The following is a 19,649-nucleotide window of genomic DNA, read 5'->3' on the forward strand; positions in this document are numbered from 1 at the left end:
ATTTTTATTAGCAGTAAAATATTGATACAAGGACAATTTAAGTACTTCAGTTTTATATTGATAAAATATTGTGTTGCTATTTTATTGTTTTACAAACTTAAAAGACAAATTCAGCATATTGTTTCTCTAGAATGATTTCTTTCTATTTAACAAAACATATATTAAAAAAAATTGATTATATTATGCACATATCATTAATTAATTAATAACATAATACGTCACCTACATAACCTAAACAAATAAGACAATCAAATGGTAAAGCACTGTACTATTCAGTAAACGGCCCCACGCCGTCACCATCAGTTATATACGAGGGAGAAAAGGGGAAGATAATGGCTTCCACTTCTTTACCTCTTTCTCCTTTTTTCATCCCAACATCTCTCTCTCCAACTTCCACACGTCACCTCGCCTCGGCATATGGCCTTCTTCTTCCCACCAGATCAGACAATCGATCTCTCAGCTTGAAGAAACAGCCTCAAAACCGAGGAGATTAGAAAACGAGAGAAAGGAGGCGAAAAGTTGAAATTATGGGGTTTTCATGGGATTTCTCCGGGACTACTCTTATCAAGCGGCTGTGCAAATCCTTGCTGAAGAAGAAATTGGGGGACTTGTTGCTTGGCGATATCGATCTCGATCAGCTCGATGTGCAGCTTACTAAGGGCACGCTTCACCTCTCCGACCTCGCTATCAATGCGGATTTTATTAACGAAAAGGCATGCCTTGATCTCTCTCTCTCTCTCTCTTCTTTCTAGTAATTTTACTCGGGGGCATTGAACTGGGTGCGTGATATTTGTGGCAGGAGTATTAATTGGCCACAAATTTGGCAATGTTTAGGGTTTTTGTGTTTATGATGAATATTTATCAGAGATTACAGTGCATCAGGAGGCTGTGTTAGAACCCAATATGGCTTAAATAAACTTCAATTATGTAATTAAAACATGAAATATGTCTGGGATATTAAAACAGGCAAATCTTGCGGTATGTGGTCTCGAATACATCCTGTTTATTTCGTACAGTATGAAACCATACCATCTCTTATTCTTTTGCAGTTGGTTGGTTCAACAGTGATGCTAAAGGAAGGATCAATGAAATCCCTCTCCATCAAAATACCTTTAAAGCTGAAAAGTTGTGAGATTCAAATTGAAGAATTAGAGCTTATAATTGCACCATACATCACAACCGACATTCCCATATCAAGTTCCGACTGTTCAACTTCTTCAAGTAACACTCAAACTCAACAAGCAATAGATCCCCAAAAAACCGACCCTGGATATACCTCTCTTAACAGTGTCACCTCTCGGGACGTCGATGAGGGGGTCAAGAGAATTGCAAATGCTGTAAAATGGTTTTTAACTAGTTTTCACATCAGGATAAAAAACATTTACATTGTGTTTGACCCATCAACAAGCCCTGATGTGAGAAATTCAGCATCCAATCGATCTCTTGTTCTACGAATTAAAGAGACTGAGTTTGGCACATGCCTTTCTGAGGATGCATCAGTGAAATTAAACAATTTCATGAATTTCAAAGAGGCGGTCTTGGAGTTCCTTCAAATGGATAAATTAGAGAAAAACAATAGTTCAATTGGAGATATTACTACTCCTGTTTTGAAAGGGCCAATTGGTGGGTTTTCTGGGACACTGAACTTAAGCATTCCATGGAAAAATGGGTCGTTGAGTCTCCAAAAGTTGGATGCTGATGTCTTTGTTCATGCCTTGGAATTAAATGTGCGACCTAGTACCGTCGATTGGGCCTTAGCTATCTGGCAATCTTTGCAAAATAATTTGGTCTCTTCAAGGAATAATGTGCATAAGGGAATTGATTTATCTTCATCTAGTCCTATATTAAATATGAGTTCGGTGGGAAATACTAGCAAGGTTGAGGTTCAGACACCGAAGGTGCAAGAGAAGATGCAAGATAATTTTCTTACGGGAACTCATTTTATCCAAAATTGGGTGCCAAAATTGGCCGACAAGGATGAACAAGGTGCAGTTGATTCCGACTACGATGACGATGCAAGGTTCGAATCTTTTGAAGGATTCTGTTGATAAGCTCCTGTTGTTGTCATTTATGTTCCCACATAGTTTGTTTTTTTCTAAAAATTTCTGCCATGAATACCTGTCCCTCGTGGTTCATAATTGTGATGAATACAATTTCAACCTGTTCTCCCAAAATATTGGCCAGGAGATACTTGTACCTGTTTTGGCTATTAAAGTAATGATTTCCCAATTTGGTCATGTTCTCCCAAAATATGAACCAGGATTCAGAAAAATCTGGTTTAATAATTGGTCAAATCAGTGGTACCAGAATGGGAGAATCAGGAAAGCTTGCTGGCAATTGCTTCTGTTGGCCTCGTTGTAAAAAGGTCTTTAATCTGTTGTGAGCTTTTGTCTGTTGGTTCTAGAGTTTCATGGGCTAATAAGTGCATGATGGAATGAGTATGAAACCGGTACTCTTCCTCTTTCTCTCTCTAGCTAGTTGGCTGAGAAATGTATACTGAGGAAGAGTTGGTTAGGTCAGTGAATGTTGCTGATACTTTACAGGGTGCTCGTTATATTGTTTGTTTTCCTTTGATGTTTTGTTATGCATATGAAAGGGTCTAGGTGACAGTCTATATCTGATACTGGGATAATTCTATGATTGCAAGCATTTTATGGGTGTTTAAAATAAAATTTAAAACAGGTGTACCTTGTGCCACCTTTTTTTGCAAAAAGAAAAAGTGGTCAAATCAGTGCATCTGCTGTACCAGAGAATCATAACTGTTATGTCCAATAGAACCTAACTGAAACAGGGATATTATCCTTGATTTAAATATGTTTTTTTGTGTATTATTATTTGAGTTTAATATAGGAAATCAAAGTGATATATTGGTACCTCTCTGCAGCATCGATCAATTTTTTGAGTGCTTTGAGGGCATGAGGAGCTCACAAATGGTGACAGGGAACAGCGGCATATGGAACTGGACATGTTCTGTCTTCAATGCCATAACTTTTGCAAACACCCTTGCCTCTGGAGTTAACCATCTTCCTCCAGGTTCGTCTTTTCCTTATTATACAATTGTCTTATGCTTTTGTTCTTGCGGTTCATATGTTGATACAGAAAAAAAGTTATGAGTATGCTCTTTAGGGACTAGGGTTCATCAAGGTTTTATTTTTAAATTATTTTTTGCAATGTATATGCAGAGCAACTCACTGAGAAAACACTGCATGCTTCAATTTCTGAGATATGCGTCATAATTTACTTTGATGAACAAAGGCCTCTTACTACAGAGAGTAGGGAATCTGAGTTCTACATGAGCTGCTTTTCATCCGTGCATCCTGGCCAATCCTCAGCTACCGAAAGAGATATTAACAACATAAAACTGCAACATTTGGAAGCCCGGTTCCAGGAGATTTCTGTTGATGTGGAGGTACACATTGAAATTTTTAGTTCTACCTTTCTATTTTGTACCTTCACCTTTAGGGATTACCATGGTGGATGTTAATTAACTTCAATTAGATCTGGTGCCCATATGTACCAGAAGAGGGAACTAGAATGATTTTCCCTTTTTGGGTATCATCTTTCTTTCTTAATGCTAAATGTTTGTTTAATAAATTGGGAATAGATTAGAGGCCAATACTATGTTAATATTGAGCTTGATTAAGGTGCAATTACACAATAAGACCTAATTTGCATGAATTTGGTTAATTGATGATCAACTGCTTTATTTGATTTTTTTTTGCTTAGTTGCTAAAATTCTGAGTTATGTTAACAGACTTATCCTCATGATCTGAAGTTGAGAGCCTCAATCGGGCAAATAAGTGTTGATGAATTTTATGATGGTCATTGCAACGAGCAGAGCCTCTTAACTCCCCATTTGAAGAGAGATATACAAGCCTTTCTACCACTATTTTCATTCGAGGAACCTGATGCTGTCAGATGTGGTACAAATACCCAAATTGGGCTTGTTAGGGTTTCTCTGTTGAAATCTTTTGGTAAATGCAACTGCACGTATGCTACCAGTTCCACAGGTTCAAATAGTAATTCAACTACTGCATCTCTTGTCATGTCTCTGCCTCCTTTCACCTTCTGGGTTCATTTCCATTTGGTACACATGCTCATGAAATTCGTGAACCGAGTTGAAAGTTCTCTTAAGAAAAGCCCAAGAAGCACTAAAATGAAAGTTGCTAAATCTTCAGTTAAAAGTGAGCCCCCAAGATCAAGTTGCAAGGGTAGATTAGTACTTCAACCATTGAGGATATTTCTATGCTTCCCATCAGAGTTCAATCGGGACTTCAGGTACCCATCTGCATTTGACAAGGTTGTTGTGTTTGACCATCTGTTATCTCTAAATCCAAAGGAACACGAAATAGAGATGTCGGGTGACTGTCAAACTGCTTCTTCCTCAAGTTCAGTCCATTTAGATGTGCAAAACTTGGATGCTTATCTAATAGAGCCTTGTAACCAAATTTTCTCTGCAACTAAGATCATCTCAACCAGCAATTCTACTGTTGAACATGGATTTGGAATAAATTTCAGCTGGCAAACGGGCCGTGTGATGGATCCTAGGATTTTATCTCGGGCATGGAGTCTGGCGACATTGCACAATCAAAGGAGCATGAAAAAGCGTGCCGGTAAAGGATCCGGTTTTTCCTCATCAACTAGCTTGGGAGATTTACATGATATGTGCTCGAATATTCGTCAGGAGCTTATTCTAAGTGCACAGTTCTTATTACATGTGAAACTAAGCCGTGTTTTGATTGATCTTTCCAAGAAACATTATGAACTGCTGGTTTCACTCGTAGATCAAGCTGTTGGAGGATTGTCAAATAATGTGGTTAACACTAGTGAGGGAGAAGTCCAGGAAAGAAATGAGTTGATTTCAAATGACAATTCTTCTCTTCAGACTTCTGTCTTTTTAGAATGTGGGACTTTAGATATTTCTGCCCAGCTCGATGAGGTAATGGAGGTAAGCCATTTGTTACAGAGAGAACTGAAGGGCTCCTGGAAGGGCCTGAAATTATGTATCAAGGATTTCGAAGTGCTTTCTGTTTCAAATCTCGGTGGGGTGAAAGATGCACGATTTATGTGGGTGAACCATGGTGAGGGGAAACTTTGGGGCTCTTTGGTAAACCAGCCCCATATTTCTGACATGGACAGTAGTAAAGACTTCCTTTTGTTGGTTTGCTCTGATTCAGCTTCTGGCCGTGGTGATGGTGTTGGTACAAATGCACTGTCTTGTGGGAAAGCCGGTACCTCTTTCATAACCATATTTAATTCAAATCATTTGGAGACCTATACTTCTGTAATAGTGTGTTGTGGAACAGTAGTTGCCCCAGGTGGCCGGTTAGATTGGATAAATGCAATTATTCTTTTCTTCAGCCTGCCTTCGCAAAATGTTGAAGAGTCGAGCATGGATGGGGCAGAAAATAGCCAGACTGTTGGCACTTCATCCTTTTACTTGGATTTGGTGGATGTGGCCGTGAGTTATGAACCCCATGTGCAGAACCCTACAGAAAATACAGAAACTTCTAGTATAGGGCCCAGTTTTTTCTTTGGACCTGATGAGGAGATGGTGAGGCAGTATGTGGCCTGCCTTCTGGCTGCATCTTCTCTAAGTATCTCAAACAATACCATGTCCAACTCCAACTCAGTTGATCACGATATCCATTTGCAAGATCTTGGGCTTCTTATTTGTGAGTCAGATGGGTCTGAAATTATTGCTCATGGCAGCAACCCAGATTACCTCAGAAAGGTTGGGTATGTCAGAGTTGCACAAAACACACTTATTGCTGCTGCTTTAAGAACAAGTGGTTCTTTTTGGAAGCTCGAGATGTCAGATTCAAGTTTTAACATAAGTGTGTGCCACGACACCTTGTTTGGCCTCATCCGGGTTGCGTCCCAGCTACAGCAGATTTACGCACCCGACATGCAGGATGCAGTGGCCCATTTGCAGTCCAGATGGAATAGCATGCAAATGAAGGAGACTGAAGGGCTCAGTCCAAGTCATTCTGGAGTTTCTGAGGGTGAAAATGAAAATTTGTCAGTCAGTCAAGAAGGATCTAGAGCTGGAGGACTGCTAGATGAGATAGTTGAGAATGCCTTTTATGCAGAAGAGAGAAATGGGCCATTTGATTACTACGCTGTAAATCTACCATATGAAGATGCAGCAGGAGGAGAATATGTTTCTTCCTTCTCACCTGAAATTATCGACGCGTACTGTTCACCAGACTTCCCTTCCTCTTCAGCTCGAAATCGAGTTTCAGCTTCATCAAATGGGGATGCGGATCGTGGTGCCGGCGGATGGTATGGTGATGGGCCCTTGAACATAGTAGAGGATCACATTTCTGAAGCAAGAAACAGTACTGAAGGGGACAGCTCTGACCAAGGAGGCAGTTATTATTTCGACACAGTTGAAAGTGCTGAGGTCCCATGCAACTTAAAAGGGCAAGTAGCTCTTACAGCAATTGATGTGAGTTTGAGAATGTTTGCGGGAGATGACTGGTCTGACAGGTCGAAGGAAAGTCCATCATGTAGTTCACAGGTTAATCGGAGGGATGGAGATTCATGCCTGGAGCTTATGTTGTTGGGATTGGATCTGTCTTACGACATGTATCCTGATGATGAAATTCGTGTCTCGAAGATGTGTGTCTCGACACAGGACATGAATCTCTTTGACAGGAGCAAGAATGCCCCTTGGAAAATGGTACTGGAGGGACCTGTGGACTCTTTTTAATGTGTTGGATCTAACTTTTTGCTGGTGTTGGTGCTCATGTTTGTTTTTTTTTTTTTTTTTCATTTTGCAAAAGATATTGGGGCGGTATACTTCAAAAGATTACCCTAGAGAATCTTGCTCCAAGGCATTTAAGCTCGAACTGGAATCCATTAGACCAGAACCACCTACTCCTTTGGAGGATTACAGGTATGTAATTGTTTAATTTTGTGTAAGAGTAGTTACTGGAGCAGTGAATAGAAGTCTTGAACTGCACAGATGCACAGAACCTAGATCTACCAATGAGAGGAACTTCGTAGATTTTATGATTATTATTTGCCACGCTCTATCCTGCTAAAATCAAATGATTTTTAACAGGTTGCAGCTTGAAATTTTCCCGCTGCGTCTGCATCTGGATCAAGGACAGCTCAACTTCATGGTGAACTTCTTCCGGAATGATCCAGGCAATGACCCAGACTCGTCGGGCCTGCTCCCTCATGACAGTGATCAGCTTGAGGCCTCAGCAAGAGGAAGCACCAGCTCCTCTAGAAGCCAGGCTATTGTTGAAGAAGCTCTGCTTCCTTTTTTTCAGGTCATTACTAGGTTATACTTGTCCTGGCTACCATGTAATTTTTAATGTGATGTTACTGTTGCTTATCTTTTGTTAGAAAAAGAAAAAAATTAAGGAAAATGCATTTAGTTAGCTGCAAACATATACTTAATTGGAAGGGAAAATAAATGAGCTATACCACTTTGTGCTGGTATGTTTGTTACAAGAGAGTCTTAATCGAGAAAAAGTAAAAAACACACAATACAGGAGCCTGTATCAAAATCTCCCATAATGAGAGAAGTCTGCTTTAGCAGTGATTCAGCCATTGTTGAATGTCAGTCGCAGCCTCTTACAGAAGAGTTCTCATATCTTTCACCTTCCCCGAGAATGTATGGCGGTTTCTTTCTCGCCACAACAATTAACTACCCAAACCTTGATCTTAGTTTTATCGAGAAGCTTCCTTGTATAACCCTGGGTGTGTGAGCACAATCATGATATTATACTGTTATGTCAAATATCTAACAGTTTGTTACTTTGTATTATTTCAGAAATTTGCTATAAGACCTCTTGTAGTGAGGGTTGATTATATTCCGCGCCAATTTGATCCAGTTGCACTAAGCAGAGGAAACTATGCAGAACTTCTAAACTTGGTCCTGTGGAAGGTACTTTTTGGATTACTTTACTGGTTTAATATAAACTCAATATTTTTTTTTCCAAGATGTTCCCTGTGCCACTTATTCAATCTTTGTTAGATTCTGATGCATGCAATTTGAGTTCCTAGTTCTACCTTACATACAGGGAGTATGGAAGGTAGAACTAGGAATTTGTATTTTCTTTAAAAAATTGTTCTCTAAACAACTACTATGTTTCTTCTGTGTAATTCCTTTTGTGACATGATCTTTTTATGTTGTTTTTTAAGGGAATTGATTTGAAACTGAAGAGTGTTTCTGCTGTTGGTGTTTTTGGGTGGGGTAGCATATGTGAAACTGTACTTGCAGAATGGTTGGAAGACATTTCTCATAATCAGGTAGTTACAAACACTTTTATTTAGTATTCTTTGCACAAACATAATTCTTTGCCTTATTATTATTTTATTTTTCTTTTTGGCAAAAAGTAGGAATGCTACCAATTTAATTAAAGACATCAAATCCAAGGACAAAAGGATAAAGTAGTTTGATAAAGTAGTAAAAAGCTGAGAACTGAAAACAGCATTGTATGGTTTCCATGGTGAATACAGGTTCATAAGCTACTCAAGGGGCTGCCTCCTGTAAGATCATTATTTGCAGTGAGCTCAGGCACTTCAAAGCTTGTCTCCTTGCCTATCAAAAGCTACAGAAAGGATGGGAAGTTGCTTAAGGGAATGCAAAGAGGTAATTATCTATGTTTTGAATTGTGTAATTCTACAATAAATTGCACTAATGAAAGATTACATTCAAGCAGGCTCTGCACAGAGCAGTGCCTGTTATATATTGGTCAGGCTGGGGACTGAAATTAACCATCCATTACCAATAAGGGCTGGTTTTATATTATTAATAGAACACAGTTATACATTCCCAGTTACATTCAAACATGTTACTGTGGGGCAACTGACAAGAGGTTAATTGACTTTATACAAGTGTTCCTTGCTGTTCCGTATCAGAAACCATAACTTAGATGTCAATTAAATGCTTGATATAGGTGCTGTAGCATTTATAAGAAGCATCTCCATAGAAGCGGTTGGCCTGGGTGTACATCTGGCTGCTGGGGCCCATGAGATATTGCTAAAGACTGAATGCATCCTGACCACTGTTCCACCTATGCCCCAATCTGATGGAAGGAAAAAAACAAATGTTAGGTCAAATCAGCCTGAGGATGCACAGCAGGGAATACAACAGGTACATTATCCTGTTTTAAGCTTGTCTTTAGCAAATTTGAATGTAGGAATTAAGTAATTGATAATTTCTTTTTATTCATGTTCTGTTTTGTTCCGATCTAATTAATAGTTTGTATCAATTATATCAGCAATTCAGCACTGTACTATTGCTACAAGATAATGGACATAAGATATATCACGTCTCATAAATCATAATATTTTCTTACAACCAGGCTTATGAGAGTTTAACAGAAGGTCTAGGACGGACAGCCTCTGCATTAATTAGGACTCCTCTAAAGGTGTACCAACATGGGGCCGGGGCAGGGTCTGCCTTTGCAACTGCTTTCCGCTCTGCCCCTGGTGCTGTCATAGCTCCTATATCTGCCTCTGCTGGCGCTGTGCACTATGCGCTTCTCGGACTGAGAAATAGGTACTTGATTTTTCTCTCTTTGGTTGGTGCTGGTACAAGTTGTTACCGGTCATGATGAAATATGTTTTCCCTTTTTCATACCACCACATCCTCCTCAAAAGTTTCACTTTGTGACAATTAGCCCTGAATTTTTTTAATTTTATACCATTGCCCTTGATTTCAATGTGTGACAATCAGGCCCCCAACCATTCACTTAACACTGTTAATTTTACAGTGATAAAATGACTAAAATACCCTTAAACATCCATAAAATTATATTTAATCATTCTTTGTTTCTTAACTTTAAAGACAAAATGGCAAATTAGATAATTTATTTTTAGAAAACGATTAGAAACAAATATACAATTTTGTATAATTAATTAACTTTTGTGTTGAATATTATATGATAATTTTATTCATTTACAAAATATTATTTTGAAATCCATAAAATTTGGTATAGTTTATTGAATTTTAATATAAAACTCGAGAAAATTTAAACGAAAATTTCCATTTTTAAATGAAAATGTCGAGTTTCCAAATTAATAAAAGAACTTCAAGAAATACTAAATTGCTGGGGTATTTTTCATCTTTGTTTCTTATCACCACAAGTTTAGGAGGGTAATTGTTTCAACTTGAAAGGTTTAGGGGAGGTGTGGTGGCATTACCCTTCTTTTTAGGTAATGGGATATGTGTTTCTAGAATTGGTGAAACTAAAATAATTGGCACAAACTTAATCAGGAAAACTGTAAAATATCCCACAATTGAACAACAGAAGACTTAGAACTGGAAATCAACAAAATCATCTTGGCTGATAATAAAAATTATCTTTACTTGCAGCCTGGATCCTGAGCACAAGAGAGAATCTATGGATAAGTATCTTGGGCCTTCTCAGTCATAGCGGTACGGCTGTTTAATCTTAGGTAGACACTATAATTTGAATATTTTTTGGTTCTTGCTTGTTCGTAGCTCTATAAGTGAATTTAGTGACATTGTTTCCTGTTATATCACTTAGCTGGGCACTGGTGCTATTGCATTTTACAAAGCCACGGCTTGTATCGTGCAGACCCGGCATTGTACAGTGTAAGTCAACATTTTGTGATCACTTAAAGAATACTGTGCCCATACCATACCAGTAAGGTATTGTGGAAACTGAGATACCAGAACTAATTGTTGCAGATCCTGTACTGATTGATAGGCAGTTGACATTATAAACCTTGTTTCTCCTTAAAATTTGATGCCCTTTTTCCTGAAACATTGCAGGTGAATACTTGCATTCAAATGGAATTCTTTGGTTTGGTGATAATAATTTATTAGCGTTTGTTGTATATTATGTAAATAACAAATGTCTTTTTTGCCTCTCCAATTTTTGTGGAGCTGTTGGCTGTAATTGGGTTGGCTACAATAGTGCCTCCCATCAATTGTGAAAGTTTTGTAGAAGGCAATAGCCTAGGTTGGCCAATCTGATTCTCAATGTGTGAAAACTGGGCTTGTTTTTTTCTTTTCTTTTCTTTTTGTTGTAAAATATAGTGTGGTTGTACATTTATTTTCTAGTTGTTTGTTCTAGTAAAAGGAGAAAAAAAAAAAAAAAAAAACAAGAAGAAAGGTTTATGGGTGCATAAATCATTCATTTGAGCTACCGATTGTTTCCTGTTTTAGTTGTTGCTTTCACAAGGGATAATGTTGAATGCTACCTTATTTCTTGGACTTGCAACACTAAACAGATTTTACTGTAACATGTGCTTCCTGGCTGACTAGCAGCTACCAATCCTCGGGAACGAGGTGGGTCCATATGCTGATTCGATCTCTATACTGTTATGATTCATGAATGTTAGAAAGTGTATACCAATATGTGAGTTGTACAATATAATAAATAAGATAAAAGGTTTATGTCCACTGGGTTTTGTTCATTATTTGTTCACAACCTTATTCACTTTCATCTAACTATCTTTTTACAGTATACAAGATTCAATTGAAAATTTACAGTATTATTTGAAAATTTTACAGTATACGAGATTCAATTTTACAGTATATATTTTACAGTATGCAAGATTCAATTGAAAATTCTACTGTATACAAGATTCAATTTTTCAGTTCTGCTGATTCAATTCTACAGTATACAAGATTCAATTGTAAATTTTACTGTGTAGAAGATTCAATTTTATAGTATACAAGATTCAATTGAAAATTTTACTTTATACAAGATTCAATTTTATAGTATACAAGATTCAACCCAGTGCGGACGCTAATAATTAACTCTAACTGCCAATAACCGCTAATAACTAATTCTAACTGCCAATAATTTTCTATAACTGTAATTTTCGAAAGTACAATTTGAAAGTACATTTATTTTGTCCTGTTGTGCAAGTTGCAATCTTTTTCTAACTATCATGGGATCACTTCAAATAGTTGCTGGATGTTTTGTGATTAACTGATATATTTTATGTGATATATTGTATAATTATACAACATGTAGAAGTAATTTTACAATATTTGCGCAAGTCAAAACTGTGGACAAATGGTGAACAAAAAACTGTGGACAATTAGACGCTTCCAATAAATAATTAATGAGCTTCTGCTACCTATTTTTATTCATCTGCCTCATCTGAGAGGACGTATCTTATGAATTATGATAGGTGTTAACGATGGTGGATTAAGAATTAATCTGCCGATACATAATGGACTAGTTCTTTAACTGTTAAAGTAGGTGGAGGTGAATGTCTTACGTCTCATTTGGCTTTCTAATTTTTGTTTGCACAATCAGATTATCTGCACCAATCGTGTACGCACTACGGACCCATTGAAGGTACAAAAAAGACGAGTAAACTACGGGTGGTAAGTGTTGTAAGGGACCGAATCACCTTCAGCTCATCCATCAATAGTAACCTTAGAGGTGTCAATGGCATGATTTTATCCGTTTATATGATCAGTTTCGTATCCAAAAAAACAGGTATGGATAATTGGATATGTTGGATATGGATAAAAAATGATCGTTAACTTAAATAATTATAATTTTTTTTTATAGAAATAGATATATACTCATAAGGAGTTGTGACATTATATAATATGATATGAGATGGGCTACGGTGAGTTGCGAAGTAAAGCGACTATTTTATTTCACTCTCATATTTTGCGATTTGAAAATCCAAATGATCGATCCGAACTGCTCAACATGATCTTTATATTAAAATGTGCTTGGAGACTAAATTTTACATTTTTTGAAATTTTTTTACTATTTATTAAGCTGGTTTGAAAATCGCTATTTTTCAATGTTGTAGAAATTTAATAAAAACAGCGGTTTTCAAACTAGCTTAATAAATAGTAAAAATATTCCAAAAAATATAAAATTTGGTCTCCAAGCACATTTTAATATAGATTGAAATCTAATGTTTGAATTTGTTGTTTAAATATCAAATACTAAAATTTGATCCCGTAAGCACTTAAGTCGAAGTGCTACCAGTAGCAATTCAGCTATACTCTCTCTCTCTCTCTCTATATATATATATATATATATATATAGAGAGAGAGAGAGAGAGAGAGTTGGGTTATGGTGCATTGCAATGTATAACCTCTTTTGTACATTGGACTATAATTCACCGGATTTAAAGTCCAAATAACCGATCCAAACCGTTAATCTTGTTCTTCATATTAATATGTATTTGGAGACCAAATTTTACATTTTTTGAAAATTTTTTACTATTTTTTTAGATTTATTGAATATCGTTGTTTTCTTATGGTTCAGATTTGTCTGAAAACAGTGATTTTCAATAAATCTAAAAAAAATAGTAAAAAGTTTTCAAAAAATATAAAATTTGGTCTCCAAACACATATTAATATGGAGAACAAGATAAACGGTTTGGATCAGTTATTTGGACTTCGAATCCGGTGATTATTAGTCCAATGTATAAAAATATTTATACATTGCAATGTACCATAACCCATATATATATATATATAGAGAGAGAGAGAGAGAGAGAGAGATGGGCTACGGTGAGTTGTGAAGTAAAGCGACTATTTTACTTCACGCTCATATTTTGTGATTTTTAAGTTCAAAATGTCGATCCGAACCGTTCATCTTGTTCTCCATATTGAAATGTGCTTGGAGACCAAATTTTACATTTTTTGGAATTTTTTTTACTATTTATTAAGCAATTTTGAAAGTCGCTGATCTGATGGTCCAGAAAATTTTACTGTTTTTACTGTTCACAGCAAAACAGCAATTTTCAAAAATGCTTAATAAATAGTAAAAAAATTCCAAAAAATGTAAAATTTGGTCTCCAAGCACATTTCAATATGGATTAAACATCTAACGGTTCGGATCGGTCGTTTGGACTTTCAAAATAAAAATACGGCGTGAAGTAGAAACGCGTTTTACTTCGCAACTCACCGTAGCCCACCTCTCTCTCTCTATATATATATATATAGAGAGAGAGAGAGAGATGATGGATGATATGATATAGGTTATCATGACTTGTATATATTTTTTTAATGACACTTTTTTAGTCATTTATTTGATCAGTATTGTATTTGATAAGACAAATACTGATAATTTATTTTACATTTAATTTATGAGGATGGCTCAAATGTCATATTGTTTTCATGTTTCAATCATATTTCATATCTTTATTTTTTATTTTCAAGTTTAAACAAACGATTCGGACCGCTCAAAATGATATCTACATTAAAATGTACTTGGAACCAAATTTTATATTTTTTGAAAAACAATTTCTATTTTTTAAGATAGGTATAAAATCACTGTGTTTAGTTGGTCTAAATTTTTTAGAAAAACAATGATTTTGTATTTATCTTAAAAAATAATAAAAAGTTTCTAAAAAATTATAAAAATTGGTCCCAAGCATATCATTTTGAGTTGTCTAGATAATTTGTTTGAACTTTAAAATCTGAAATAAAAATGAAAGATAAGATTGAAACAAAGTAATAGAACATTTGAGCTCTCGTATAAATAAGGATAATTTTTTTTTCCGTTAAATAGATGAGTGTGAGTATGAAAATACTTTCACCCACACATTAAAGTACCCATTGACACTCCCTAGTCTTGGATCAAAATATTCAATTCATAAAGATAAAGTGGAAAAGACATTAGCAGCAAGTTTCAACACGGTCTGGGATCAAAAAATTGAATTCATAAAAGATGATGGAAAAATGGGTTAATTTCTTATGTATCTCCCAGAGTTTTTCAATTTCTTATTTATCTCTTAAGTCTTTATTATATTTAATAACTCCCTTAACTTTGCTCATCCTTTTCTATTTACCCCTGAACTAATTATTCATTGTCAGACTTTAATTTTTTCCAATTTTATCCTTATTCTTCCTCAACTCTTTCCCAAAATATCAAATCAAGCATATTTCATGCTTCGAACAAAATCAAGCATGATGGACAGCAGGATTTCATAAGGGAACTGAATTAAAGTGATCCCATCTTTCTTATTCATAAGGCACCAGCATGCTTCTGCTAAGATGTACTACAATTTGTGAGGTGAATAACCTATTTCTATTGCTCTATGATAATGTCTTGACACAACTCTGTTGAGTGCATAGTTCGTTGAGTAAATAGTTAAAATAGAAGTGAACTTGATTTGATTCCCTCTTTTATACGAGGCTATATCTAATATGCTCTAAATCAGTTCCCTCTTTTATAAATATCTTGTTGTGCCTAGTCTGACGGGACGTGGTATTGGTTTGAACTTTGAAGTTATCTTGATTTCAGTTTTTAACATCATGCTTGATTTTATTTGAAGCATGAAGCATGTTTGATTTGATATTTTGGAAAAGAGTTGAGAAAGAAGGAGGATAAAATTGGAAAAAATAAAGTCTAGGGGTAAATAGAAAAGGGTGAAAAGAGTTTAGGGAGTTATTAGATATAATAAAGATTTCAAGGGTAAATGAGAAATTAAGAGAAGTTTCAACAACTCGCTGGAAGAAAAGAAAGAAACCCTTTAAACTGCAATTGCAAAAACTAAATGTCGGAGAACCAACAGAAGAGAAGAGCTACGGTACTGCTCCACTGGTTTAACCTTCTACAGAAGAGTTAATTTCTTGGTTTAAGATTCATCCGTTGTTTCTCTTCTCTCTCCTATGAATCATGAGGAAGACGAGGAATATACTCCAGAAGCTCATAAATCCGTTCACAAACCCCCATGATTCAGGTAATCGATATCCATGTACTCAAGATTTTCGTTTTGAATCAGGGTTTAATTGGTAAAATGGGTCGATTGGACTAATTTGGGAGGTGTAAAATTGAGCCAGGGAACAAGATGCATAGAGAGGAAAGCATAGAAGTAATTGTAGAGATGGAAAGGAAAGTTTTTCAGTATGACACACTCGTGGCTGCCACCAAGAAATTTAGTGAGAAGCTTGGGGAAGGAGGATTTGGTCCAGTATTTAAGGTAAATTGCAAAATCTTGACAAATTTATTTGCATCTCAGTTTTTTTATCTGTGAATTTTCCATGCATATAGGCTTTTTACATGTGCAGCGTAGACAAAGTTTGAGTATACCATTATAATAGTGCGTAGAACTAGGGTGTTCTTAAGCTCACCAAAGTGTTTGGTGAGCTTAACTTCAAAATCCGTCAAATCGGTTTCAAATGACGAATCCGAACCGTTGAAACCCACCTACCTTACAAGTGATGCATCTACATGTGAAAATTTTAAACATTTGAATTAATTTAATATAAAGTCAAGCGTTCAAAAAATGAATGCACTAAAATTAATTTATTAACCTTCTAATTTTGACCTATTGACTTTATACTAAATTAATTCGAATGTTTAAAATTTTTACATGTAGACGCATCACTCGTAAGGTAGGCGGATTCCAACGGTTCGGATTCGTCATTTGAAACCGATTTGACGGGTTTTGGAGTTAAGCTCACCAAACACTTTGGTGAGCTTAAGAACACCCTAGTTCTACTCACTATTATAATGGTTGATCTGACTCAGTGTTTCAAACCTCAGTTAATGGAGCACCTTAAAATCAGGCATGATGTGTAAAATAGATTATTTACATTAAACTGGTTTGTGCAAATTGAAATTAGATGCCTGTTTCGACATCCATACTTGTTGAAAGCCACTTGACCCTTCATCATTTAATTGAGCCCAAAACAAATACTAAACTCTTACTTGTTCTATGCTGGACAATACATTTCAACACCAGATAATGAAAGGAATAAATAACTTAGCACCTATAAAAATACTTTGGTCAGGGTCGATTAGGAGATGGGAGAGAGGTAGCTGTGAAGCGACTGGCAGTGGGGTCAAGGCAGGGGGAGAATCAGTTCGCAAATGAAGCTTCACTATTGTCAGGTGTACAACACAAGAATGTGGTGCACTTGTATGGATTTTGCATCCATGGTGATGATAGGTTGCTTGTGTATGAATATGTCGCAAATGAGAGCCTTGATAAGATCCTGTTTTCATCCAGTAAGTTGTGGCTTTTTTGTTTCCCTTTTTCATGGAAAGATGCTTGATTGGTTTGGGATTTTAGATGGAATTGTTGATATGTGTTAACCTTGTTAATTGTTTATTATTCATTGATATGATTCTCAAAAAATTTAAGAAGATCCAATGATTCTTGAGATTCATAATGACAAGAGAGCTAACTTTAGGGTTTTATTAGAACAACTGCTGTCCTAATACAAGCAAGCCAACCGTATGCCGTCTTTTTGCTTCTTACCTAACCTTGCAGTCAGGGAGGGAGCCAAGAATTTATCATTGAGGGGGCCAACAAAAACTTTTAATTATACATTTTTTTAATGTAAACAAAGGTTAAGAACATATAATTACACTGACAATCAATTAAACGTATTGTAGTCAATAGTATAAGTTTAATACCTCGAGTTATTGCTGTATGAATTTTTTTTTTATATAACTTACAAACAAGTCTGTGCTCTATGATTTTTTTTTTTACACAAAAGTACACGAAATGTAAATTCTTGATAAATGACAATGGGAAGTATGTTTTTGAACAAATCATTATAACAAGATTTCCAAATTGCACATCTACTATTTTTAAGGGAAATATTCTGTTTTTTTTAATACCTCGAGTTATTGCTGAATTTGATGAATTGTATAACATTCTTTCATGAAGGCTAAAATCACATGTGTTTGTTACACATTTCAGATGAGGAATGCCCAAAACGGGCTGAGTTGAACTGGCAGAGACGGTACAGCATAATACTGGCTGTTGCAAAAGGCCTTCTCTACCTACATGAGGGCACACATATTCCTGTCATACACCGTGACATCAAGGCCGCCAACATCTTGTTGGATCAGCGGTGGGTCCCAAAGATTGCTGACTTTGGCATGGCCCGCCTCTTTCCTGAGGATGAGAGCCATGTAAATACCCGTGTGGCAGGTACCAATGGGTACATGGCACCCGAGTATCTCATGCACGGGTCTTTGTCGCCTAAAGCTGATGTGTACAGTTTTGGGGTGGTGGTTCTGGAGCTGATCATGGGTCGGCAGTGCCACTCTTTTGTGCCCCTTCCTGGTACCGATGGCAAGAGTTTGCTTGAATGGGTAAGTTTTGCGGAGTATCTGTGTTTGAGAATGAAGAATATAGAAATAAGTTAAAAGTCGCAATTCTAGTGATAAATTCAATTAAAAAATTCTTGAAGTAGACATTTTTGGAGATAATATCCTGGTTGGATATGGTTTGCACTTAGTAGTGCTTCTTTAGATTCTGTGTTTTGTATTAAGGATATATTTAGGAACTTAATACCATGTAATTTTTTCCATAAAAAGAAGTTTTGCATCTTCCTTTTTATTGATTGTATTTTTTTGCTCAACCCTAATAGGCATGGAAGCTCTACAAAGAGGGGAGATTCGTTGAGATGGTGGATCCAGAAATTCAACCCAATTTGGACTGGGATCAAGTCATAACATGTGTGCACATTGGACTCTTGTGCACACAAGCTGAGCCAAAGCAGCGTCCCGACATGAGACAGGTTGGCATCATCTTTTCCAAAAAACCCAGTACACTAGAAGAGCCTTCTAGACCTGGGATACCTGGCCACCGGTACACAAATAGGTCCCATTGTACCAGTGAATCTCTGGATTCATCGAGAAATTCATCTAGTATAGGCTCTGGTATTGGTTCTTCTTCTAATTCGACCTTAACCCCCTCCACTTCAGCTTCTGCTTCGGCCTCTTCATGAAAGGCTAAGGCTAAGGCTTCTGGCTCTAGCTCAGCCCAAGAGTCAATTTGTACATATAATGATACAAGTTAGTCTAGCATTTATTAGTTATTGTTGTGTAAATAGAAAATCGTTTTGGATAGTGATATTGTATTTATAACTGTTATGGTTCCTTAAGATTATTCTTTTGATTGAACAATAGTTAGCAATAACTAATTATCTTTAAAGATAATTCTGTAGTTGTTTTACAAAGGGCATATTATCTTATTGGTAACAAGGATGGATATTTAGACCAGAAGTGTGCTTATCTGTGGTATTATTTTTTTGACATCTCTTCCAAAATAATGCGATCTAATTTTTTATTTTATAATGATATGAATAGAAAGATCGGGCAAATTCAGGTAGAACGTGTTCTGGGATCGGTGCTGTCAAGCAATATGTATGATTTGTTTTGATTGTAATTCTTGGTGAGAGTCGGGCTAAAAGCTTGCATCCTTGCACGGGCAAAAGAAAAAGGGGAAAAAAAAAATAGGCCTTTTGTGTGGTAATTTTTTATCCGTAGAAATTAAAAAAAAAAAAAAAAGGTGAGAGAAACAGAAAGAAAGAGTATATCATACTTGTAATTAATAGAATAAAAAGATCGATAAGACTCTTACCGATCTTAAAATAAAAAAAAATTTAGATGAGTAGGAATTCTACTAATTCAAATTAGTTTGTCATTTTTTCTTTAAATATAATAGAAACGTTTGATCTATTTTTTAAAGAACTTTTCATATTTTACTAAAGATCTAATGTAAGAATTATATCCATCTATACATCATATTTAAAAAACAACTGATTGATAAATCTTACCGATCCAAACTTTTTTTTTTTATAATCATTACAAATCCTACCGATCTTTGTACCACTAAAAAATATGTACTCTTTTCTATTTCTCTCTCTTCCTTTTTTTTAATTTCTACATATAAAAAATTTCCTCTTTGTGGTGTCTACCCAG

General features: G+C 35.9%; 2 protein-coding genes across 6 annotated transcripts; both read left to right on the forward strand.

Moving 5' to 3' along the window:
- Window positions 1-352: 352 nt before the first annotated feature.
- On the forward strand, window positions 353-11,189 carry LOC144555036 (autophagy 2). 5 transcript variants are annotated; one of them, XR_013511941.1, is made up of 15 exons: window positions 353-713; window positions 1,050-2,020; window positions 2,885-3,033; window positions 3,183-3,409; window positions 3,755-6,685; window positions 6,789-6,901; window positions 7,070-7,283; window positions 7,790-7,903; window positions 8,161-8,268; window positions 8,479-8,611; window positions 8,919-9,115; window positions 9,327-9,523; window positions 10,340-10,422; window positions 10,515-10,582; window positions 10,763-11,189. XR_013511941.1 is itself a non-coding variant. In XM_078303233.1 (14 exons), exons 1-13 carry the CDS (start codon window positions 528-530, stop codon window positions 10,398-10,400), a joined length of 5,601 nt encoding a protein of 1,866 aa, XP_078159359.1. In that variant the 5' UTR covers window positions 353-527; the 3' UTR covers window positions 10,401-10,422; window positions 10,763-11,189. The 5 variants fall into 5 exon arrangements, 2 of the variants coding, with proteins under 2 accessions (XP_078159359.1, XP_078159360.1); XR_013511942.1 differs by having other exon boundaries at window positions 10,340-10,402; XR_013511943.1 differs by having other exon boundaries at window positions 7,070-7,278; window positions 7,784-7,903.
- Window positions 11,190-15,462: 4,273 nt separating this feature from the next.
- Window positions 15,463-18,950, forward strand: LOC144555935 (cysteine-rich receptor-like protein kinase 43). The gene is made up of 5 exons (XM_078304378.1): window positions 15,463-15,666; window positions 15,767-15,906; window positions 16,721-16,937; window positions 17,638-18,035; window positions 18,314-18,950. Exons 1-5 carry the CDS (start codon window positions 15,603-15,605, stop codon window positions 18,671-18,673), a joined length of 1,179 nt encoding a protein of 392 aa, XP_078160504.1. The 5' UTR covers window positions 15,463-15,602; the 3' UTR covers window positions 18,674-18,950.
- The last annotated feature ends 699 nt before the right edge of the window (window positions 18,951-19,649 follow it).

The sequence above is a fragment of the Carex rostrata genome, chromosome 6, assembly GCF_964058835.1.
Source record: "Carex rostrata chromosome 6, lpCarRost1.2, whole genome shotgun sequence".
Taxonomy (NCBI): Eukaryota; Viridiplantae; Streptophyta; class Magnoliopsida; order Poales; family Cyperaceae; genus Carex; species Carex rostrata.

Bases quoted from the DNA above. Each gene is read 5' to 3' on its own strand.
- LOC144555036 (XM_078303233.1), top strand. From the start codon at position 528: ATGGGGTTTTCATGGGATTTCTCCGGGACTACTCTTATCAAGCGGCTG. The intron at 714-1,049 runs GCATGCCTTGAT...ATTCTTTTGCAG, and splicing joins CGGATTTTATTAACGAAAAG to TTGGTTGGTTCAACAGTGAT. The intron at 2,021-2,884 runs GTTCGAATCTTT...ACCTCTCTGCAG, and splicing joins GACTACGATGACGATGCAAG to CATCGATCAATTTTTTGAGT.
- LOC144555935 (XM_078304378.1), top strand. From the start codon at position 15,603: ATGAGGAAGACGAGGAATATACTCCAGAAGCTCATAAATCCGTTCACA. The intron at 15,667-15,766 runs GTAATCGATATC...AAATTGAGCCAG, and splicing joins CACAAACCCCCATGATTCAG to GGAACAAGATGCATAGAGAG. The intron at 16,938-17,637 runs GTAAGTTGTGGC...TACACATTTCAG, and splicing joins TAAGATCCTGTTTTCATCCA to ATGAGGAATGCCCAAAACGG.